We start from the raw sequence: 19,307 nt of genomic DNA, 5'->3' as shown, positions 1-19,307 counted from the left end.
CTTTTTGGTCATCCTTGTAAATAATTCTGCTGTGCATGTCCAACATGTTTTATATTGTTAGATTTTTGTCTCTTGTGGCCTTTCTGGGACTTTCACATTACCTTTATCTGAATGGCCACATGATTCTCAGACACATGAACCTAGTTAGAGAGATCATTCAGATGACACACCATGCACTCTACAGCCTCCCTAGATTTGACTAAATCTTACTTCTCCAGTCCCAGATTCAAACTAGCCCCCATGCAAACTATAGTTGTATAGATGGTAACTAAAATGCTCCTTGTCTTTTTAAACAAAAAAGAAGTCTCATATTTGACAAAATATCTGTTTCAAATAAACCTCTTCCAATTTAGTCTTCTCCTAAGCATGTAGCCTGTTCATGAAGTAGTCTTCCAGCACAGAAGTCAATAACCCTCAGATTATAGCCCCAAGCATGAGATGCAAACCCAAGAATCAAAGGCTTGAGCTGGACATTCACAGAGCGGATGAGTTAAATCTCCCCCTGCAACGTGCAGCTCTCCCTCTGGAGTATATAGTCTGCAAGCCCCCACCACCACCACCTCTCAAAAGCACCTCCCACCTCCTTCTCTTCAGGTCTGCTCCTCTTCTCAGTATCCTGTCCTCCCTTCTGGTCTCTTACCTTGGGTCCCTCCCTTGGGAACTGCACACCATATAAGGAGCAGCTGGTTGTGTTTAGAAAGTTAAGTAGCAGCATGGTCTGAAATCTGCCGGCTATTCAGGGCACCTCTAAGGAGAGGTTAGAGGTCTGGTCTCACAGCATTTTCCTCTTGGTTTAGAGTTTCCCATCCAGATTGAATCTCCATCACCACAAAACCCAAAGCTTACTCACTAATCTTTGGCTCCCCCTTGTTGTTTTCTGTTTTGTATTTACAAGGCAAAATAGAAATCAACAGTACACTGACATGCATGCACTGATGTGAGCCAAATTTGTGTTTGTATTTTATTATTTCGAAGGGAGGGTGGGCATCTTGTATTAGGATCTCACTACTGAGAGTTGCAACGGGGCCTTTTCTAAGAAGTATGGTGCTTTTTGATTTATTTTATAGAAAAATTCTTTATTTTCAGTTTTCTTTCTCTCTGGTTTTCCAGAGTGAATTCTCTTAAAGTAAGCTGGGTTCCTTCTCATATCCAACATCTGAGGACAATCTCAGTGTGACGCTTTCATGCATTTCCCCCACAAACTTTGAAAATGTATCCTTTACTTCTTTAGCATACTTAAAACCACAACTTCAATAAAGTGGAGCGTTCACCTCGAAAGTGTGATTGGCTTGCCCTGGCCCCAGAACCCTAAAAGTTCAGGATACTAAATCTGGAGGCCTGTGAGAGGCAGGGGGCGGGACCTCCTTGTCCCGTTTAAAGTGTCTCTGAACCATCACTTGATGTCTAGTCTCTCTGTTGGGGTGCACACGGATTGACCACTCCTTTGGGCTTTTCTTTTATCCTTGGATATTTGGGGGGGAAAAGCTAATCCACAAACATGGTAAGACCAATCAGTTGTGCAAATGACCAGTTCAGCTATCGGCTGATTTCATTAGAGAGTGAGCAATAAAGGCATGTGAATGTGTAAAAATCATTAGCTGAGTTTCTGAGAAGCATATTTCTTTCTGTTGGTGTTGTTCAGATATGTATATGTTGCTTTCCACTAAAATAGTTGTTTTTTCTTTTTAGTAATTCAGCATTTTTTTCCACGTAGTTTTTTTTTTTTGTTCTCTGCTGGTTTTGAGTTAAATTGATATGAAATATGCTCAAACTCATATTTTAGCCAGTTATCTGTTGTAAATAGACTACTTTTAATCCTTGTGGGAAGTTAACAATGGGTGTTGATGGGCAGGATGGGTGTCAGCTGGGAAGGTGCTGATTCTGCTTAGGCAACAAATTCCTCGGGATTGGATGTCTGCAGGCCTTATACAGCGAAGCTAATGTGTTGAGCCTGAAATAGCCGGACTAATTTTCATCAAGCTCAAGAATCCTTTCGAGATGCACCCATGTTATCGTGTGACTTGTGATAGCATGTTTCAGTATCATTATTACAACCATTAATCACTCTGTAAATATTACAGTCACAAGTTTAAAATATCAATTCTGAATCTCTGAACTGTATCATCTCCACTGTGCGTAAAAATACTTTTACGCACAGTGGAGATGATCCGTGTAGTTTAGGGGTGGGGGGTAGGTTGTTTAAAACGAATAGAAAATATGATAAAGAATTATTTTGCCACCGTGCTTGGCTAAGACAAGCAAGTTTAACTGGAACAATCAACTAAGCCTAAATGAAACATGTAATGAGTGAAGTGATGCACTGGACACTGCTTTCTTCCAGACTGACGCGCAACAAGAGGCCCGCTCCTACCTGAGCGAGGATATGTTGACTGGTGAGTACAGTACTATTGCTTAATCTAAATAACGCCATTACAGTAAGCTATGAAATGAAACACGCGTGATACATGTTTTGAATTATACCACCCTTAAATGCAATCACACAATAAGCCAATCAGTTCTACTTCAGATCATTTTTTTTCTACCAGCAAGAGCTCGTACAGCCTAAAGAGAATGCAGATCCACGGCGTGAAGCCAGATGGAGCAAACTGGTATGAAAGAAAAACCAAGAATAGCACAATGAGAATTATTCACAAAGAAGCGGACCTCGCAGTTTTTCAGTCGATAAAAGCAAACTGGGTGCTATTTTAAAGGATAATAGTGTCCTATCGCAACGATTAATGCTCGGTGAAAAAGAACAATAAAGCAGAAAAGTACCAAACTGAGAAATGAGACCAGCTTGGAACAAACACACGCCTTCATTCAATTCTCGTTTCTCCAGAGTTCAAGGCCGCCTTTGACTTGTTCGACACCGATGGTGGCGGTGATATCAGCACCAAGGAGTTGGGTAACGTGATGAGGATGCTGGGTCAGAACCCGACAAGAGAGGAGCTGGATGAGATCATCGAGGAGGTCGATGAGGACGGTGAGAAACGGGAAATATAGTTTATGCCTGATGGCGACACAGCAGAACAGCTGTGTGTCTTAAGTGTTTTTACACACAGGGACACTTTATGGTAATTCAGTAATTAGACGTGGTGGTACTTCTAAACACCCCGTCAACATGACATTTTTACTGCACTAACAAATTCTGGGTTGTTCCATTGAACTTCCGGTGTTTCCATGCGTAAAACGGTCAACAAAGTTATCACGACAATGGGTTGATCTGATGCGTATCAATCACGTGGCTCCACTAAACCCTCAGGTAGCGGCACCATCGACTTCGAGGAGTTCTTGGTCATGATGGTGAGACTGATGAAGGAGGACCAGGCCGGAAAGAGCGAGGAAGAGTTGTCAGACTGCTTCCGTGTGTTTGACAAGTAAGCTCGCGCTCACACGGTTTACACTAATCGTTTGTGTGTGCGCGCGCGCGCGCGTGTTTTGTTTTGGGGTTTTTTTGTTGCTACATCACCTTTACTCGATCTTTACATTCACGCACATTTTGTTGTTATCGCGTGCGCAGGAACGGCGACGGTTACATCGACAGAGAAGAGTTTGCCCTTATCATCCGCAGCACCGGCGAGGCCATCTCAGAGGAGGAGATCGATGAGCTGCTGAAGGAAGGAGACAAGAACAGCGACGGCATGCTGGACTTTGACGGTATGTGTCAAATGAAAATGATGAAGCTGTCAGCTCACTTATTATTGAACCTTGAGGAGTCTCTATGAAGGAGGTAGAGAGTGCATGAGGGGGGAAATCCTGTTTATTAAGAGGCTGCAGCTTTGCTAGAGTACCAATAAGCTGTATCAGTCTTGTTCTATGGCATATCAGGTTTTACAGTCAGACTTTAGGGACCATATTGTTGCCTGCTAGGCTGTGTTGTACAGTTCCTACACTCCTGTCATCATCTTAAAATCAAATTACACCCCGGCTTCCTGCTTGAGCTGAACTACTACCTGTTCCTTTACAGTTTATTCAAGTAAATAAAGAAATGGATGTAAAATGTAATGCTGTCCAATTTCTCTTTTCTTTATCAGAATTCCTCAAGATGATGGAGAATGTGCAGTAGAACAAGAAAGACTCATGGACATTCCTCCACCCTTCTGTGAACCCCCATTCTGACCCACTCCCTCCTTCTCCCTCTTGTCCACCTGGTTCACTGCCTTTCTTCTCCATCCTTATAGAAGTCCTCAACAGACAGCTAGAGCACCCAGTGGGGGGTCGCTGGCTGGGCAACATCTTTCCCCTGGCTCGCTTGTAAATGCAGACATCCCCTAGATGCCATGCTGACACCCAGCCCTGTAACAGGACAGCAAGGCTGCAACAGGGGTTTTTTTCACTGCACACAGCTTTTGCAGTATGCATGGCATGTCGTGTCATCAGTGACCCCCTCCCCCTCTCTGCTGGTAAAGCTCTGATCTAGATGTATTCTAGATAGACGGGCAGCTTGTTACCTGCTGCTTAGACCAATTAATTCAACCACTTCACTGTACAAAGAAGTAATTTGCTTGAAATAAATGAACTAACACATGCTCACTTGTAGTTGGTCTGTCATATTTATGGTCTGTGTAATAATTTTGTTTTGAGGAATATTAATAAAATCTGTTTCTTTTCCTCTTTTTGTCCGTTTTGTTCCAACCACAGCCAGTTTTGCTTTTAAAATAACCAAAAGCCTCGACTGAGGTCAGAATTATTTGGACAATACGGACAGTCGGAAAACCTCAGTTCATCACGCATGTGGGCACAGATGAGGTCGGCATCATGTCTAGTATTCCTGGCTGTGCTGATAAAGTTTAATTGCGGGTTGCAAACTGTCTGCTTTGACAAATATTTATGACACTTTTCCATAAAAAAAAAAATCTGGAACACTCCTATTTTTGAATACCAGCAACTTGCTCCTGAAAACTTGGGACTGGAACACGTTTCCCTCTGTGTTTAACAACCCTCTGTGTTTGGGAGATGATGACACCAGCTGGTGTAGTTTCCATCCATCTTCATCCGCTTTATCCGAGGCCGGGTCGCGGGGGCAGCAGCCTAAGTGTAGTTTTACAAGGCAAATTGGCTTCTTTTTTGAGTTTGTTTTTCCACTCGTGCTTGACATAGGATTTCAGCTGCTCAGCAGTTTGTGGCTTAATTTACTGTATTGTGTTTTTTGTTTCATTACCACTGCGTGTCCAGAAGGGGGACATGAAGAGCAACCCTTCTCGTGTAATGTGATTTACACAACCTAAATCTATCTAAAACCTTTTCTTTAGATACTTCACATACATTTGAGGATTCAATCTGTGGGTTTAAGTTACATACTTATTTTTTCTTTACTTATTCAAAATAAAATCATGCTTAAATTCTTGTGCAGATCCACTCTTCACGTATCAGATTGGTAACACAGCACAATGCTGTGCTTTAAAACAAAGTGTTATGTTTTCTGGTTCTGGTGCTTAAAAAAAAAAAAGAAAGTTGTTTGTGCACAAGAGATGAGGACCTGGTCATTTTAAAACTATTGGCAAGTTGCTTTATTTTACATAACCAAAAAGTCTGAAATCAAGCATATACACTGAAATTCGTTGTTATTGTTATACGGTCTATAAACACACATGACGCAAACATGCAGTCTGAAGACTGAATGAACTCACGAGCAAACGAACAGTAAATTAAAAGAAACAAAGGTCATGGGAGGAATAACAACCAGTCCCGTTGTGAGTTTAAGAGCCATAATTTGCTTCATCAAAAGCTTTCCGAGCTCTCTTCAGCTCCTCGTTCATGGTCAGCAGATCTTTGACTCTAGCAAACTTCCTGGGATCTTTGCGAATGAGGAAAACGATGTCCTCCACCTGGACGCGACCCTGGCGCCCGATAGACATGGCCTTGTGGGTCATTTCCGTGATAAACTCGATCACCAGATCCTCCAGAATATCCACAGACTCCGTGTAAGGGTTCTGGTCATCTCCAAATCCGTACATCATGCACCGGAGCTCCTTGGAGAAGAGTCTCTTTCTCTTGCCGTAGCCGACATCCACCCCGCCGGAGCCGTCCTCCAACTCTTCGTCGAAGCCTGGCTCGTCCTCCTCCTCCGCCATTTGCTGAAAAACACCCGCAAGCGTTATTCAAACCTCAACATTAGCTGCTCATTGTTAAATACGCGTTAGCATTAACCTTACATTGTGCTTGTTCACGACTGTCTCACAACAACAGCTTGTTAAGTGCGCCGACTTCCGCTTTTGTTTCCTTGACTGAGGAAGTGGTGGTTTGGAGAGGAAACAGACAGGGCTAGAAATCACAGATACTCCCCCCTTGTGGCCAGTGTTTAAATTTACTCGTGTTATTCGTCAGTATAGCCAACACAGCTGACGGTGAGTTTCCTTTAAAGCACGATCTGTTTGATTGCATCGGAAGCCCAAACTTAATTTCATATCGCCGGGTGTATGCGGGAATCACCGACACGTAGCTTGCTTAGAATGTAAAAAGCTATATTCACGTGTGTTTAAGATAAGCCAATTTCATTTGGTATTATTTTAGCTAAACCTTAGACCTAGACAAACTATGCACAATGGGCGATGGAGAGTTGGTGGTGTGAGTGGAAACAGGAGCATTGTTCAAGTGGCTGATCGAAGAACAACACATCACAGCATTCGTGGAAAGAAATGGATCTCGGTGCTTGAACAGAGGGCTCAGATTCTAAGTAAACACTGAGAGCCTGACCGCGGGGGCTCAGCACGTGCTCACTGCCGTGAGTAAGTGACACGTCCCCGTGGATCTTGCTGTGGACTCCTGCCCTGCCAAGTGATGTTCAAAGCTTATCTCAGTCAACCGGATTGAGTATTATAGCTAATTACTGGCCTAATAATGTTAACAAGTCAATATAGATGCTAAATGACAGGCTAATGTTAGCTAATGAACTATAAGGCAAGTTAACGAAGAAGCCAGTTTGACCTATAAAACGTAGCAGCTATCCAGTGAGCCTTCCTCTCTCAGTCACTGTTGGAGCACTGTTGCTGGTGAGTTCGTCTGCTGGGGTTGTCTGATGTTCCTGTTGGTTAACGGACAGTTTTAAAGATTCGCATAACATTGTTACCAGCTGCTTATCCGCTAGCACAACCAGTTAAGAGAATGCTAGTAGCTGATAACGTTTAATTTGAGCTAAAATGAATGTTGCCGTTATGCTAACATTGTATCAAATAGGTTTCGCTTAAATTCTGTCTGAGCGCCTGTTCCACTAACTAGCATTAATATGCACAAACGCAGCCCTGCTCTTACCTTGCTTTTCTTCTCTGCGGTGTTTCTGCTGTAAAAAGGTCTGGTATGGCTGTTCGGGGAGGATGTGGGTTCAGGTCGGAGATGGCCCCTCTGCAGTAGCTGTGTGTTGTGGACAGCTGGTCCTGGCAGTCCCGTATGGCGTGCCCAGTCCAGTTCCTGTGCAGGGGGCTGCGCACTGTTGGATTAGTTCTTCTCTACTATGTCTTCTCTATAGGCATCACATTCTATAACAAATGGCTAATGAAGGTGAGTAAAGAAGCTCATACAGCCTTGTCAGTTTCCTATAACATGCTTGGTTGTATTAAAGGTAATTAATGAAAATGAGCACCTGAGGACGCTCTGCTTTGCTTGTCTGGGGATCTCCTGGATCCTGAGAAAGAGACGTACACTGACTAGTCCACCCTAGATGACCCCAACTGTTTCTCTCCCTTTCTTAGGGCTTCCATTACCCCCTCTTCATGACTTTAGTTCACCTCACCATCATCTTCTGTCTGTCAGCTCTGACACGACAGGCTGTGCAGTGGTGGACAGGGAAACCTCGCGTTACTCTGAGGTGGAAAGAGTACCTCAGAAAAGTAGCACCCACGGGTGAGTTTTATCTTGCGTCTGGAGACTGGTGATTTAGACGGGGGACAGTCGCCTCTTATCGGGTTCACCGATTGACTAAGCTCTGTGGAATGCTTTGTCTAAAGTCCACGTGGAGAGAATAAATACGACAACCCCGACGAGAATGATGAAGATATCTAAAAGCAAGTGCATTAAATGAACCGTTCCAAACCAGTTTTGCCTCATTTAAACTAAAATTCTGCACAAACTTAAGTTGTAATAAGATTAGTTTAAAAGAGTCAGAAGGAAAAAGTGAATCAAAGACTAAGAAAAGCAAAAATCCAGAGAAATTAAATCAAAAGTAATTAATATTTTGTTCTGTTTTACTTTATGCACTAAAACGACATCAAGGTGATTTTAATATGTGGGATTGATTATATACATACATGTTGTTGTTGTTGTTGTTGTTGTTGTTGTTGTTGTTGTTGTTTTTTAGTATTTGTGCTCTAAATGCGTTTAGTCACTTTAAATGCACTGAAATGAGTGGTTTTAAAATGAACCTGTCATCCTGTACTCCTAAGTTCTGTCCTTCTTACCTGCAGCCATCGCAACAGCGCTGGATATTGGACTTTCCAATTGGAGCTTCCTCTTCATCACCATTAGCCTGTAAGTTTGTGGTTTGGACATTTTTATTAGAAGTTCATATGTGTCAGTATTTTATCTTAACCAGTCATTGTATTGTTCTTTACATATTCTACGACTTTTATTTTGTGTCATTCAAGGTATACCATGACCAAGTCCTCAGCAGTGCTTTTTATCCTGTTTTTCTCTCTGGTCTTTAAACTGGAGGAGCCGGTGAGTGTACCGATCACATGACACTGACAGCAGTGCTAACACTGCAGTTTTGTCTTCACTTTAATGTCACACAGACACAACTGGAGAATTAAGCATGCTTCTTACACTGGCAAAATGATGCAAGAGGCAATTCTTTTAGTCTGTTTCCTCGATTGTGGCGCAATGCACAAAGCAGACATCCAGCAACGTTCACAAAGTGCACTGTGGCTGTAGCAGAACATAAGAACTTTCTAATCTGAAAAAAGTCCTGCACCTGCACAAATTTATAACCGGTTCGGTTATAAATTTGCCAATTTTTCTTAATGGTGTCATAGCTTAAAGATTTAATTCTGTCCACCTTTAGCACCAAATCACAACAGTCAGTCACAGCGCTTTGAGGCGTTTGAGCTCTAACTGTGGTATTGTATCACTTCCTGTTACAGAGCACAGTGGTGTTTTTGTGCAGCTTGATGGGGGTTTCATCACATGAGCAGTAATGAGCAATCATTACCTCTCGTCTACTCTCTCCTCTAGCTTGTGCTTTGTTCTGTTCTTCTTTTACCTGTTATCCTCTACTTTCTTCTTCTGTTTCCTGTGCAATTTTAACTTGAAACTGCTGCGTGTCGTTGTCTTTTCTCCCTTTTAATCCAGAACCCGTTTCTGATCCTGGTGGTCCTGTTGATCTCCTGCGGTCTCTTTATGTTTACCTTTGAGTCGACCCAGTTTAATCTGGAAGGCTTTATTCTGGTGCTCCTAGCATCCTTCATAGGGGGGATTCGATGGACCCTCACTCAGGTCCTCACGCAGAAAGCAGAGCTGGGTAAGTGTTCAGCCACTGTGGAGTGACAGCTTCCAAAGAAGTTAAAAAGCCTATAACCTGGATCTACACCAATGAATTTTGGGCTGTGGCTATCATCAGATATACAGTAAAACATGATACACACGCCATTTCAAAGAGGATTGGTGTGAAATACAAAAAAAAAAATAAAACAACTATCATAGAGACCTAAAATATCTTATGTGGTTTCAACCTAGCCGTTATCCTTGAATGGTCTACAACAAGTTAACAAGATCCACCAGTGATGACTCTAATGCAGGTTTTGACACAACATTAACAGCAGGTGAAGTGGGGTTGTTGCTTCCCACTGTCTTTCCTCTGAGTTTATACAGCAACATCTATCCATAAGTATTTACAAAGTAAACACATTGAAGCCCAACATCAGTAACTTTAACTATATGCCAGGCTTGTAAAGCACTGATTTAAAACTCTGCTATGATTTGAGGTTTCCCAGCTGGGACACAGTTCCCTGCATTTTTCATCTTTTTCATGTCACACTGTTTTAGGCCTTCAAAACCCAATAGATGCCATGTACCACCTCCAACCTCTCATGTTCCTTGGGCTCTTTCCTCTCTTCCTGTTTAATGAAGGTGAGTATAGACATAAGTTCATTGTCTTTCATGTTTTGTCGCTGCATTAAATTAAGCTCTGTAGCCCCTAATTTTATTTTTTTTAAAACTTTTTATTTTGTACTTTTTCCAAATTTATAGTACATGCAAACAAAAATATGAAAAAAGAAACAAACTAAAAGGAATAAAGGACACCTAATCTGTGGAAGAGGGAAAAAAAAAAAACAAAAACAAGGAGGAGAGGTCCCTGCCTTATGGGGCTGAGTGAGTCTTATAGGCTATCCATTTTGTCCACTGTTTTCGGTGTTTGTCAGATTTCAGTCTCAAGGTGTAGGTCATTTTCTCCATTTATATATATGTCCTCGATTACATCAGTCCATTCTTCCAATTTTAAAGGGTCACTTTTCAGCCAGTTTTTTGTTATTACCTTTTTGCTTGACGACAACATAATTTTAAACAAGTAATGGTCCTCCTTACATTTTCACATATTCCAAAATACTCGTGCCTTACACGGCACGTCATACCCCAGCACTTTCTTCATTGTTACCGCAATGCTTTCCCAGTAAGGTTTGACATCTTTACACTTCCAAAACACATGAGAATGATTGGCGTCCCAGTCTCCACATAATCTCCAGCATTGTTTTCAGCTGCTTGCTTTTGATATAAGGAGTAATAAAGAACCTAATCACATTTTTCCAGCCATATTCTCTCCATCGTCTAGAGCTGGTGGAATTATGCTGTGTGATACATACGGATCGCCAGTCATCCTCTGACAACTCAAGATGTAATTCAGATTCCTACTTTTGTTTGATATATAATGTTTCATTCCTATTCAAATTTTGCAGACCATTATATAATTTCGATAAAATTCTTGATGGAGGATTTTTATATGCACCTGTTATTATTTCTATTATATGGCTTCCTTCTCTCAAGAGCTTCTTCCTAATTTGTAAAAATGTCTTAATTGAAAATACCTAAATAAATCTGATTTATCCAGTCCAAACTGTCTCTGTAGATTCTCAAAGGATTTTAATGTTTTCCCGTCTATTAATGTGCACATTGCTGTAATTCCTTTATTGACCCATCTTAAAAATGTACTATCCCATTGTCCACTTTGGAATTTTCGAGAATATGCAGGCCAAATCAGCAATTTACAGTCTTCTATAATTCTATATTTCTTCACTATAATCCACCAGAGTTTAATAGTGAATTCAGTAATGAGATTTGTGTTCGTAGACTGGATAGTTTCTCCTCCCAATCTTGCTTGTGGATGACATGATGAGCAATAATTTATCTCCATATGCTTCCATTTTGAGGTGTAATCCGGTGAACACCAGTAAACAATATTCCTTGAAATTCGGGAGGGCAAGTCCTCCTTTTTCTTTTCTTAATTGGAGTATTTTAAATCTTATTCTTGGCTTTGTCCCTTTCCAAATAAATCTACTAACTAATTTATCCCATCTACCAAATTGTGCATCAGGTATATGGACTGGCAATGAAGTGAATAGATACAGTAGTCGAGGAAGCTCATTCATTTTTTATTACCTCTATTCTTGAGCTAAGGTCCATGACAAGTGGAGCCCATTTAATCAAATCTTTTTGGATTGTATTACTAATCTTTACATAATTTGCCTCGTATAGTGAACTTATTTCACTAGTTAGATAGACACTTAAATATTTGATCTTATTTGAGTCCCATTTTAATTTATATTCGTTTTGAATTGAATCTTTGGGGAAATAATTCAGACAAAGTACTTGAGTCTTTCCCTGTGTCCGGCAGCCTCGCCTCTGTCTTTGCGCCCCAGGGCAGCTGTGGCTACAATGTAGCTTGCTATCGCCAGTGTGTGAATGGGTGAATGACTGAATGTAGTGTAAAGCACTTTGGGGTCCTTATTAATGACTAGAAAAGCGCTATACAAATGCAGGCCATTTACCATTTACGATATTTAGTTTATACCCTGAATTTTTGCCAAAATATTTTAATGCTTTAATCAATCGAGGAAAGGTCGTGTCAGGATCCTGTAGGTATATAATTATATCATCAGCAAAGAGACCTATTCGTTGTTCAATTTTAGAAACTAAAACCCCTTTTTAAGTCTGCACTTTGCTGTATATACTGAGCCTGTCAGGGACCAAGCAGTAAAGCATAAAGGACACAGGTGGTTTTAATTCAAAAAAAGGGGTTTTATTGACCCCAAAATATGAAAATATATTTAACAAAGCCAAAACTTAAACAGGCAGACCAATAAAAGAGGTCAACTCAATAGACTAAACTCAAGATAATAATTACCAAAACCTCAAACAAACATATGATAAACTGACCTGCTGAAATGACACACGGGGGAACTTAAATACTGGTTTAGCTAAACCAAATGACACACACGGGGAAAACAAAATGGCTGCCATATAAGCAACTAATACAAAACAATTAAACAAACATGAAACACCCCCCAGGCAATCAAGCATGTGGTGCAATCCAATTAGGCTGTCAGTAGTACTTCAGCTCTCCCAGCCCTTTGCCACACCTTTTGCCAGACAGGAGGAGAAGCCAACCCCCAGGTAACTCAAACAAAGAAAGATGTATTAATATAACATAAAACAGAACTTTGACCTTAAGGTTAATGTGTGCACGCCATATAAACATGGGAAGGTGTGATGGAAAAATACATACATTTAATAAAGAAACAATATTGAACAATAAGTAGAATATTTTAAAGTAGCGACTGTAAATTAAACTAAGGTGAATCAACTAGTGGTGAGGTGTGGAGCTTACCATGTGTGGCATGCCATCACAGAGCCAAAGGCTCGATATACAGAGCAAAAAGGGCTGGATTCAGCAACCCTGCCTGGTTCCTCTGAAGAGCTCAAAACTGTCTGTCAGGTCCCCTCTAGCCAATGGCCTGTGGTACAAGGATTGTATACACTCGATGAAGATACTGTTAAAGCCCATTCTTTTCAAAACAGCAAAAAGAAATATCCAAGAGACTCTATCAAAGGCCTTTTCAGCATCTAAGCTCACTAAGGCTGTTGGGATTTTCTCTTTATTAACTTCATTAATTATATGCAATGTGCGTCGTATATTATCTTGTGTCTGTCGCCCCTTAATGAACCCTGTCTGGTCTTCATCCACCAGATCTGGGAGAAACAGCTCTAAGCGTCTTGTGATTATGGATGTAAATAATTTATAATCCACATTTAAAATAGAGATTGGGCGATAAGAGTCACAGTTTTCCTTGTTTTTACCTTCTTTTGGTAAGACTGATATAATGGCCTCTTTCCAAGAGGGTGGAGTTTTAGCGTGTTTTAATGTCCAGTTAAAAGAATCTATCAAAATAGGAGCCAAGTCCTCTTTAAACGTCTTATACCACTCATTGGGATACCCATCACTCCCTGGACTTTTATTAGATTTCAATCTCCTTATTGCCTTATCCAGTTCTTCCTTAGTGATTGGTTTAGTTAAAAATTCATTTTGAGTTGTCCCAATAGAAGGAAGGTCTAACTGAGCCAAGTACTCTTCAATTTCTTGTCCGTCTTTCTGGTCGGGTTGATTATACGATGTTTTATAGTATTTTTGAAAGGCTTTTTTTTTTTTTTTTATCTGTGTTGGTTCATATAGTAGTTCCTTGGTGTTTGGATCTCTAATCTTATTAACTGCATTACTTATTTGTATTGATTTTAACCGTTTAGCCAGCATTTTGGTTGCTTTGGAACCAGACTCATAAAATGTTTGTTTTGTGAATCTCAGTTTCTTTTCTATTTCCTCCATAGACAGATCGCTTAGTTGTTTTCTTACATCTTTAATGCTTTCAGCCAAGTCGGCACTCAAATCTGTGTGCTGTGTTTTTTTTTCTAAATCCCTTAATCGTTGTTCTAATTTGAATTGTGTGAGCTTTTGTAGCCCCTAATTATGGCATTTCAAGTCTTTTGAAAACCTTTACAGACCCCACTGTGCAGCGTGATGGTCATAAGAAACTGATTATGTGTCAACACGGTGCCTATTCTGACACTCACACCTCATTTACATGTAAATAGGCAATAGCTCACATGTGTAATAGATTAGCAGTCGTTTCTCAGGGGTTCAGCTCAGCTGCAGAAAGTGGAGGATTATCAAAGCCCTGTAGCAGGTACTTGATTAATGGGCACCCACAGTGTTTCTTTTCCTTCTGCTACTGGACTCTGTGGCAGGCCCAAGAACCAAAGTGTGAAAAGTTGTGAAATTTAAAACACAGCCCTGATTGGTTTCAGCACAATACAACGGCCAGTGTGTTGAAATTGCAAATATGCTCTAGCACCCTACGAGCTCTTCTCATTTCTCTGCTTTGAGCTCCCTTGTGACGTCTCTCCTCTGTACTCCCACCTGTACATCAGTTGCAGTGCAGAGTCTTGAAGTCCGTCTCAATTCCTAAAACGTATGACATAATAAACAAAGGCAGAGATCCATGCGTCACACTGTGCCACACTGTGAATGTAATTAAAAGCAAAAAACTGGTCCAGTAATGTAGCCACAGTTCTTTTCACCGACACTGCTTTAAAGGCTGCAAGAATCTCGCATTTTGTTAAACTCCTGTTGCCTCGTCTTCTCTCTCCTCGCGGTTCATCCTGGCCTGGCAGATCAGAGATGACATGGGAGTGAGACGATGGGGCACAGGAACAAGAACAAACAAGTGTGTGGGACAAGTATGCATTTGTGGACGTTGGAGTGGAAGGGGATTGTTTGAGGTGTGGTCCTGCTCCCTTCACTTCAGATAAATGATATCCCAAATTCTTTATAATTTATGAAATGGAATTTACGAGAAGTGGTCTCACTGTTCTTAAGGGCAGCCTTACTGAGGGGACTCACATGAGCACATCAGTCCAGATGTAGCTCAGTGACAGAGGGCCTCTGCTTTTGTGCCACAGTCAAGCACGTAACATTGCACACCAGAGCTGTAATCTACAAATAAAACACTGCTGATTCAAGCAGAAGTGGCAGTGTGGTTCACCACACGCCTCTCATTAGAAGAACAAAAAGGAACTCCTTTATAAAATCTCTACAAGATATTGGACTTTCAAAAGACATGAGTGGGCAAGCCCTATAAGCAGTCCGTGGAAAACTATTGTAACTGCGTAATTGCCGATCTACCTGGAGTGCTGCCACTCCTAAAAAATCTGTCCTGATTCTTTCCTCTGTGCCTGCAGGGCTGAGCCTCAGCACCTCAGAGAAGTTATTCCGGGTGACGGAGCTCTCGCCTCTCCTGTATTCCCTCTTCACATTAAGCATTGGCGGCTTGCTGGCCTTTGGTTTGGGCTTCTCTGAGTTCCTGCTGGTCTCCCGAACCTCCAGCCTCACCTTATCCATATCAGGGATCTTTAAGGTAATTACTTACTTTCTGTGTTGTCAACATCTTTTTTTTCACCTCCAGCTGGTGGATGGCTGCCACTAGAAGTGCCTTGAGGTGACTGCTGTTGTGAATTGGTGCTATATCAATAGAATTGAATTAGATTGGTGAAGCCAAAGAAAATCTGTCCGCAATACCAGAGCCATAGCTGAGTCTAATATGGGAGGTTGCGGTTCTTTTGGTGCTTACTCTGAGCTACTAAAGCAGTTATGTGTAATCTTTGTGGATGTTCTGACAGATCAGAGGGTTCACTAGGGCTTTGGATGTAAGCATATAACATCTTTATTATGAAAATCAACTTTATTGACTAAGTATGTCTACACATACATTGTTTTGTTTTTGATCTCAGTGTACTTACTTGTAAATATGTTCTAAAAATGTTATGTAATAAATAAGGGATTGTTACTGTGTTACATGTGGACTTGGGTTTTTTCAGAGCTGTCTAATGAAGTCTTCTCTGTTCCTTGTGTTGATTTCCTGCAGGAAGTATGCACTCTGCTTTTAGCCGCTTTTCTGATGGGAGACAAAATGAGTATGCTCAACTGGCTGGGATTCGCTGTGTGTCTGTGTGGTATTTCATTACACGTGGGACTCAAGACATATTATTCTAAAAGTAAGTTTTATTTATGTTGTCACCATATTTACTGCTCTACATCCTAAAAACATAAAAATACTCAAAGCATTTTTTTTAATGGCATATAATATATTTTTATTTTCTACACAAAAACCATTGGTAAGCTCCCTTTTAGTAAAATCCAGGAATTTTGAATATGTAAATTTTTTAATTTTAAGTTACGTTTGAGAATGTGCCCTTGTTCACCGAACAGTCTGTTCTCCGATTTCTAGTTTACATATCACATTTTCTACATGTAATGTCACAGGTTTCTTCAGAATCTTTAAAAAGGAAAGGAGGAAGGAGACTTTGCAGGGTGGTGACCATGCTGATGGTGTAAATTTTCTATCTTCCATCAGATAAGGGTCCTTCTTTAAGGCAGCTCAAGAGTAAGAGCCCAGAACTTGAGCTGCCGTTACTGCAGCGAAATGGGAATGAAAGTAAGGACTCGGCTACTGATGAATGTGATGATGAAGAAGAAGAGATCACTCTACACTGACAGGACTTGGACACAGTCTCCATGCTGCACATTCCTTCCCTACTCTTTTGTTAGATGGTTTGAACAGTGATGTCAGAGAAGTGTTTCCAGGTGTGGGACTCTTGTTGTTTTTTGTTTTTTTGTTTTTTTTTGTTTTTTTTTGTCCCCACCATGAGTCACAGTCTGGCTCAGGGCCTCCTTATGGACTCTATATTTACATAGTACTTTAAACGTGGCACAGCTGATAACATTTTACCTTCAAAATGTAGCAGATGCATGCATGCATTAACAAAGAATATGTGGAGAGCAAAGGAGTAAACTCCAGCTTTAACAGGATACTTTGGCACCTCGACTCTGGTGGATCAGTTCTCTGTCAGCTCTGCAGTATTAACATATCGTTTCATATATTTGACAAATTATTATGGATAACTTATTTCATGGACAAATGCTGACGAGGCAGAGTGCAAACTTTAATATTATAAGTTATTGATGGTAAAAATGGATTACTGCGCTTCCTTTGATTCCTATTTCTTTGGTTGGCTTTGTAATTAGATTTAGATAATATAATAGATGACAGATGGATCATGAAAGCCTGCAGAGCTTCAGTGAATTAAATCCTGAGGTTACTTTTTAGTTTAGTCAGTTAACTGCCATCAAAATTTCATTTTTAAAATTTTTTGTTTTGTGGTTTTTGGGGCTTGGGATTTTTTTCCCCCAATCCCAAACTCAGAGATAATCAGATTCATTTTGCATTGACTGAATCAGCTGTTTAATGGATGACGGCCTCTGTATGTCAGAAATTTCAATAATCATAAAGTACTAAACATTACAAAGACACAAGTCAGCTTTTACAGAGCTCAGATTGATGTCAGGACTTTTGCCTAAAATTCTAACTTTGCTAATGGAGTTAAAATATTCATTGATTGCATATTTTAATTTGTAGAGTTGAAGAGTGTTTATTGAATTGGACAATAATTGTCTACAGCCTTTTTGAGTCATAATTTGAGATGTCATGAATAGTGAAACTGATCTTTAATGTGCCTTATAAGCAGATGGAAGGAACAATTTTAATAACTGATGATGACTTTGTTAGAGTTTAAAGCCATTTCTAAATGTTTGTTTTTTTTGTCATGATTTTCTTTAAATGCAGTGTTGTTTGAGTGTTATTTCAGAAAATAAACAAAAAATTTGTTTTCGTTATTTTTGATATTCCAAAGGTTTCTGTTAACGATCATGGAGATGTTTGCTCATCCCAGATTTACGCTGTTGTAGGATTAATCCAAACCAGAGGCATAAAGGCGTGCTGTGTGTGGTCACAGAAAAACTGAGTCATTCATTAGATGATGTGACCTGTGCACCACCTTAATCTCAACTTCATGGAGCCTGACCCCAGACTATGCAAGGTTACAGAGGCAAGACATGGAAATACCCTAAATCCAAGGAGATGGGACAAAATTAGTGAATTGGTGCTATTTCAGAGGCAGTTAGTGCACAATCATAAACTCTATGTCAGTACTTACTATGGACCTAATTGTACACTCACAAGTTACAAGTCCATGCTCATTGCAGTGCGTCTGAATCTACTTCACTGGTTCTGGAGTGTTGGTCGAATCTAAAAGTAAAAAAAAACACTGAAATCTAATATTTTCTTCCTCTGTACTGCAAGTGTGTGTGTGTGTGTGTGTGTGTGTGTGTGTGTGTGTGTGTGTGTGTGTGTGTGTGTGTGTGTGTTGTCTATTGTGTCTGTTGCACTGCGCTGTACTGAAACGACACAAGTAAACTCTTTGACTTCCAACCTGGGAGCTGGATACCGGACTAGACTCAAGAATAAAGTCGTGTTCCAACACATCTGTTGGAAATTATTAATGCACTAATTATTCATGCACTAAGGGATGGGAATATAAGAGTGTCCTCGCCGTTGATTAAACGCACTGTGTGTTTAACTTTGCAATATGGCAGTCAAAGTAGAGCACATGGTATTATATAGCAGAACTGTATGCGGCTCAAGCGGGGTAATATTTCACTGTACGTTACATAGGATAGCTCAAACGTATGGTTGTAGAAGTGTCTCCCACTGTGTGGAGGATTTTATAGCATTCTTCTGAGTGCCACGCCCATGCCGGAGCAGCAGGAGGGCCTTGCTTCTCAGATTTCACCCTGAAACGTTCAGATACGACCTGTTGAGAGGAAGCAGGCTTCAAAGTGGAGCAGAAACCTGCGCATGTTGACATCCCGCCTCTGGAATGCAGTGGGGAATAAACTGGACTCACCGAACCGCCAGGTAAGAGCTCACCTGGCCGGTCTGAGAGCGACCGTGTTAGAAAACGGCCAAGTGCGTTTGTGACGGTGTTCTTTTTATTCATTCCGAGGTGTTAGATAAATGACCTACTGTAGCCTATACCTACGATGCAGTGCATTGTTTCAAGCTGCTGTGAAAAAAAAACAAACACCTGGACCTGCGAGACACCTACCACACAAAAAGCAAACTTGTGCTACTTTTGTGGTGCTTGACAAACAGTTAACGTGTTGCACTGTGCGAGTTATGTGTACTTTAAAAACAAGTATCGGTATTTAATTATCAGTCATTTAAACATGAATTACCTTTATTTTAGATATATCTACGGAGTTATTGGCGTGCTATATTGCGTCAAAACAGCTTCCTCCAGCAGCTAATTTCTTAACAACTTTAAAGAATTCACTTATTTAACATTTTTGTAAAACGTGTGTACATTAAAATAGTTGTCAGTATTTAATTCGATGTAAATTAAATATATATTAAGCGTTTATTTTAATTATTTTT

The 19,307-nt window shown here is 40.6% G+C and overlaps 4 protein-coding genes across 4 annotated transcripts in view; 3 read left to right on the top strand and 1 right to left on the bottom strand.

Annotated features, from left to right (window-relative positions):
- Positions 1–1,376: 1,376 nt before the first annotated feature.
- tnnc2 (troponin C type 2 (fast)) lies at positions 1,377–4,533 on the top strand. The gene is made up of 6 exons (XM_005938088.2): positions 1,377–1,501; positions 2,342–2,393; positions 2,840–2,983; positions 3,263–3,377; positions 3,521–3,657; positions 4,035–4,533. The coding sequence occupies exons 1-6, from the start codon at positions 1,499–1,501 to the stop codon at positions 4,064–4,066; spliced, it is 483 nt and encodes a 160-aa protein (XP_005938150.1). The 5' UTR covers positions 1,377–1,498; the 3' UTR covers positions 4,067–4,533.
- A 950-nt stretch (positions 4,534–5,483) lies between these two features.
- On the bottom strand, positions 5,484–6,221 carry taf13 (TATA-box binding protein associated factor 13). Its single transcript, XM_005938089.2, has 2 exons — positions 6,156–6,221; positions 5,484–6,077 (listed from the first exon to the last, which is right to left on the bottom strand). Exon 2 carries the CDS (start codon positions 6,072–6,074, stop codon positions 5,700–5,702), a length of 375 nt encoding a protein of 124 aa, XP_005938151.1. The 5' UTR covers positions 6,075–6,077; positions 6,156–6,221; the 3' UTR covers positions 5,484–5,699.
- A 1,141-nt stretch (positions 6,222–7,362) lies between these two features.
- Positions 7,363–17,707, top strand: slc35c2 (solute carrier family 35 member C2). Its single transcript, XM_042227157.1, has 9 exons — positions 7,363–7,497; positions 7,689–7,839; positions 8,400–8,463; positions 8,580–8,652; positions 9,283–9,451; positions 9,976–10,059; positions 15,217–15,392; positions 15,900–16,029; positions 16,389–17,707. The coding sequence occupies exons 1-9, from the start codon at positions 7,387–7,389 to the stop codon at positions 16,526–16,528; spliced, it is 1,098 nt and encodes a 365-aa protein (XP_042083091.1). The 5' UTR covers positions 7,363–7,386; the 3' UTR covers positions 16,529–17,707.
- Positions 17,708–18,656: 949 nt separating this feature from the next.
- The window catches only part of LOC102298896 (collagen alpha-1(XX) chain), a 34,374-nt gene continuing 33,723 nt past the window's right edge, over positions 18,657–19,307 (top strand). Inside the window, exon 1 of the mRNA XM_042227153.1 lies at positions 18,657–18,788. Within this exon, the coding sequence (XP_042083087.1) occupies positions 18,729–18,788 (60 nt within the window). The 5' untranslated portion in view covers positions 18,657–18,728. The remainder of the gene's footprint in view (positions 18,789–19,307) is intronic.

Source organism: Haplochromis burtoni, unplaced genomic scaffold, assembly GCF_018398535.1.
Source record: "Haplochromis burtoni strain Fernald_Lab_line unplaced genomic scaffold, NCSU_Asbu1 Contig_246, whole genome shotgun sequence".
In the NCBI taxonomy this organism is placed as follows: domain Eukaryota; kingdom Metazoa; phylum Chordata; class Actinopteri; order Cichliformes; family Cichlidae; genus Haplochromis; species Haplochromis burtoni.
This window is presented reverse-complemented; position numbering and strand designations above follow the sequence as displayed.

Coding starts and splice junctions, on each gene's coding strand:
- tnnc2 (XM_005938088.2), top strand. Junction 2,394..2,839: donor GAGCGAGGATATGTTGACTG/GTGAGTACAGTA, acceptor TCGTTTCTCCAG/AGTTCAAGGCCGCCTTTGAC. Junction 3,378..3,520: donor TGCTTCCGTGTGTTTGACAA/GTAAGCTCGCGC, acceptor TCGCGTGCGCAG/GAACGGCGACGGTTACATCG.
- taf13 (XM_005938089.2), bottom strand. CDS start 6,074: ATGGCGGAGGAGGAGGACGAGCCAGGCTTCGACGAAGAGTTGGAGGAC.
- slc35c2 (XM_042227157.1), top strand. CDS start 7,387: ATGGCGTGCCCAGTCCAGTTCCTGTGCAGGGGGCTGCGCACTGTTGGA. Junction 9,452..9,975: donor CACGCAGAAAGCAGAGCTGG/GTAAGTGTTCAG, acceptor ACACTGTTTTAG/GCCTTCAAAACCCAATAGAT. Junction 16,030..16,388: donor CAAGACATATTATTCTAAAA/GTAAGTTTTATT, acceptor ATCTTCCATCAG/ATAAGGGTCCTTCTTTAAGG.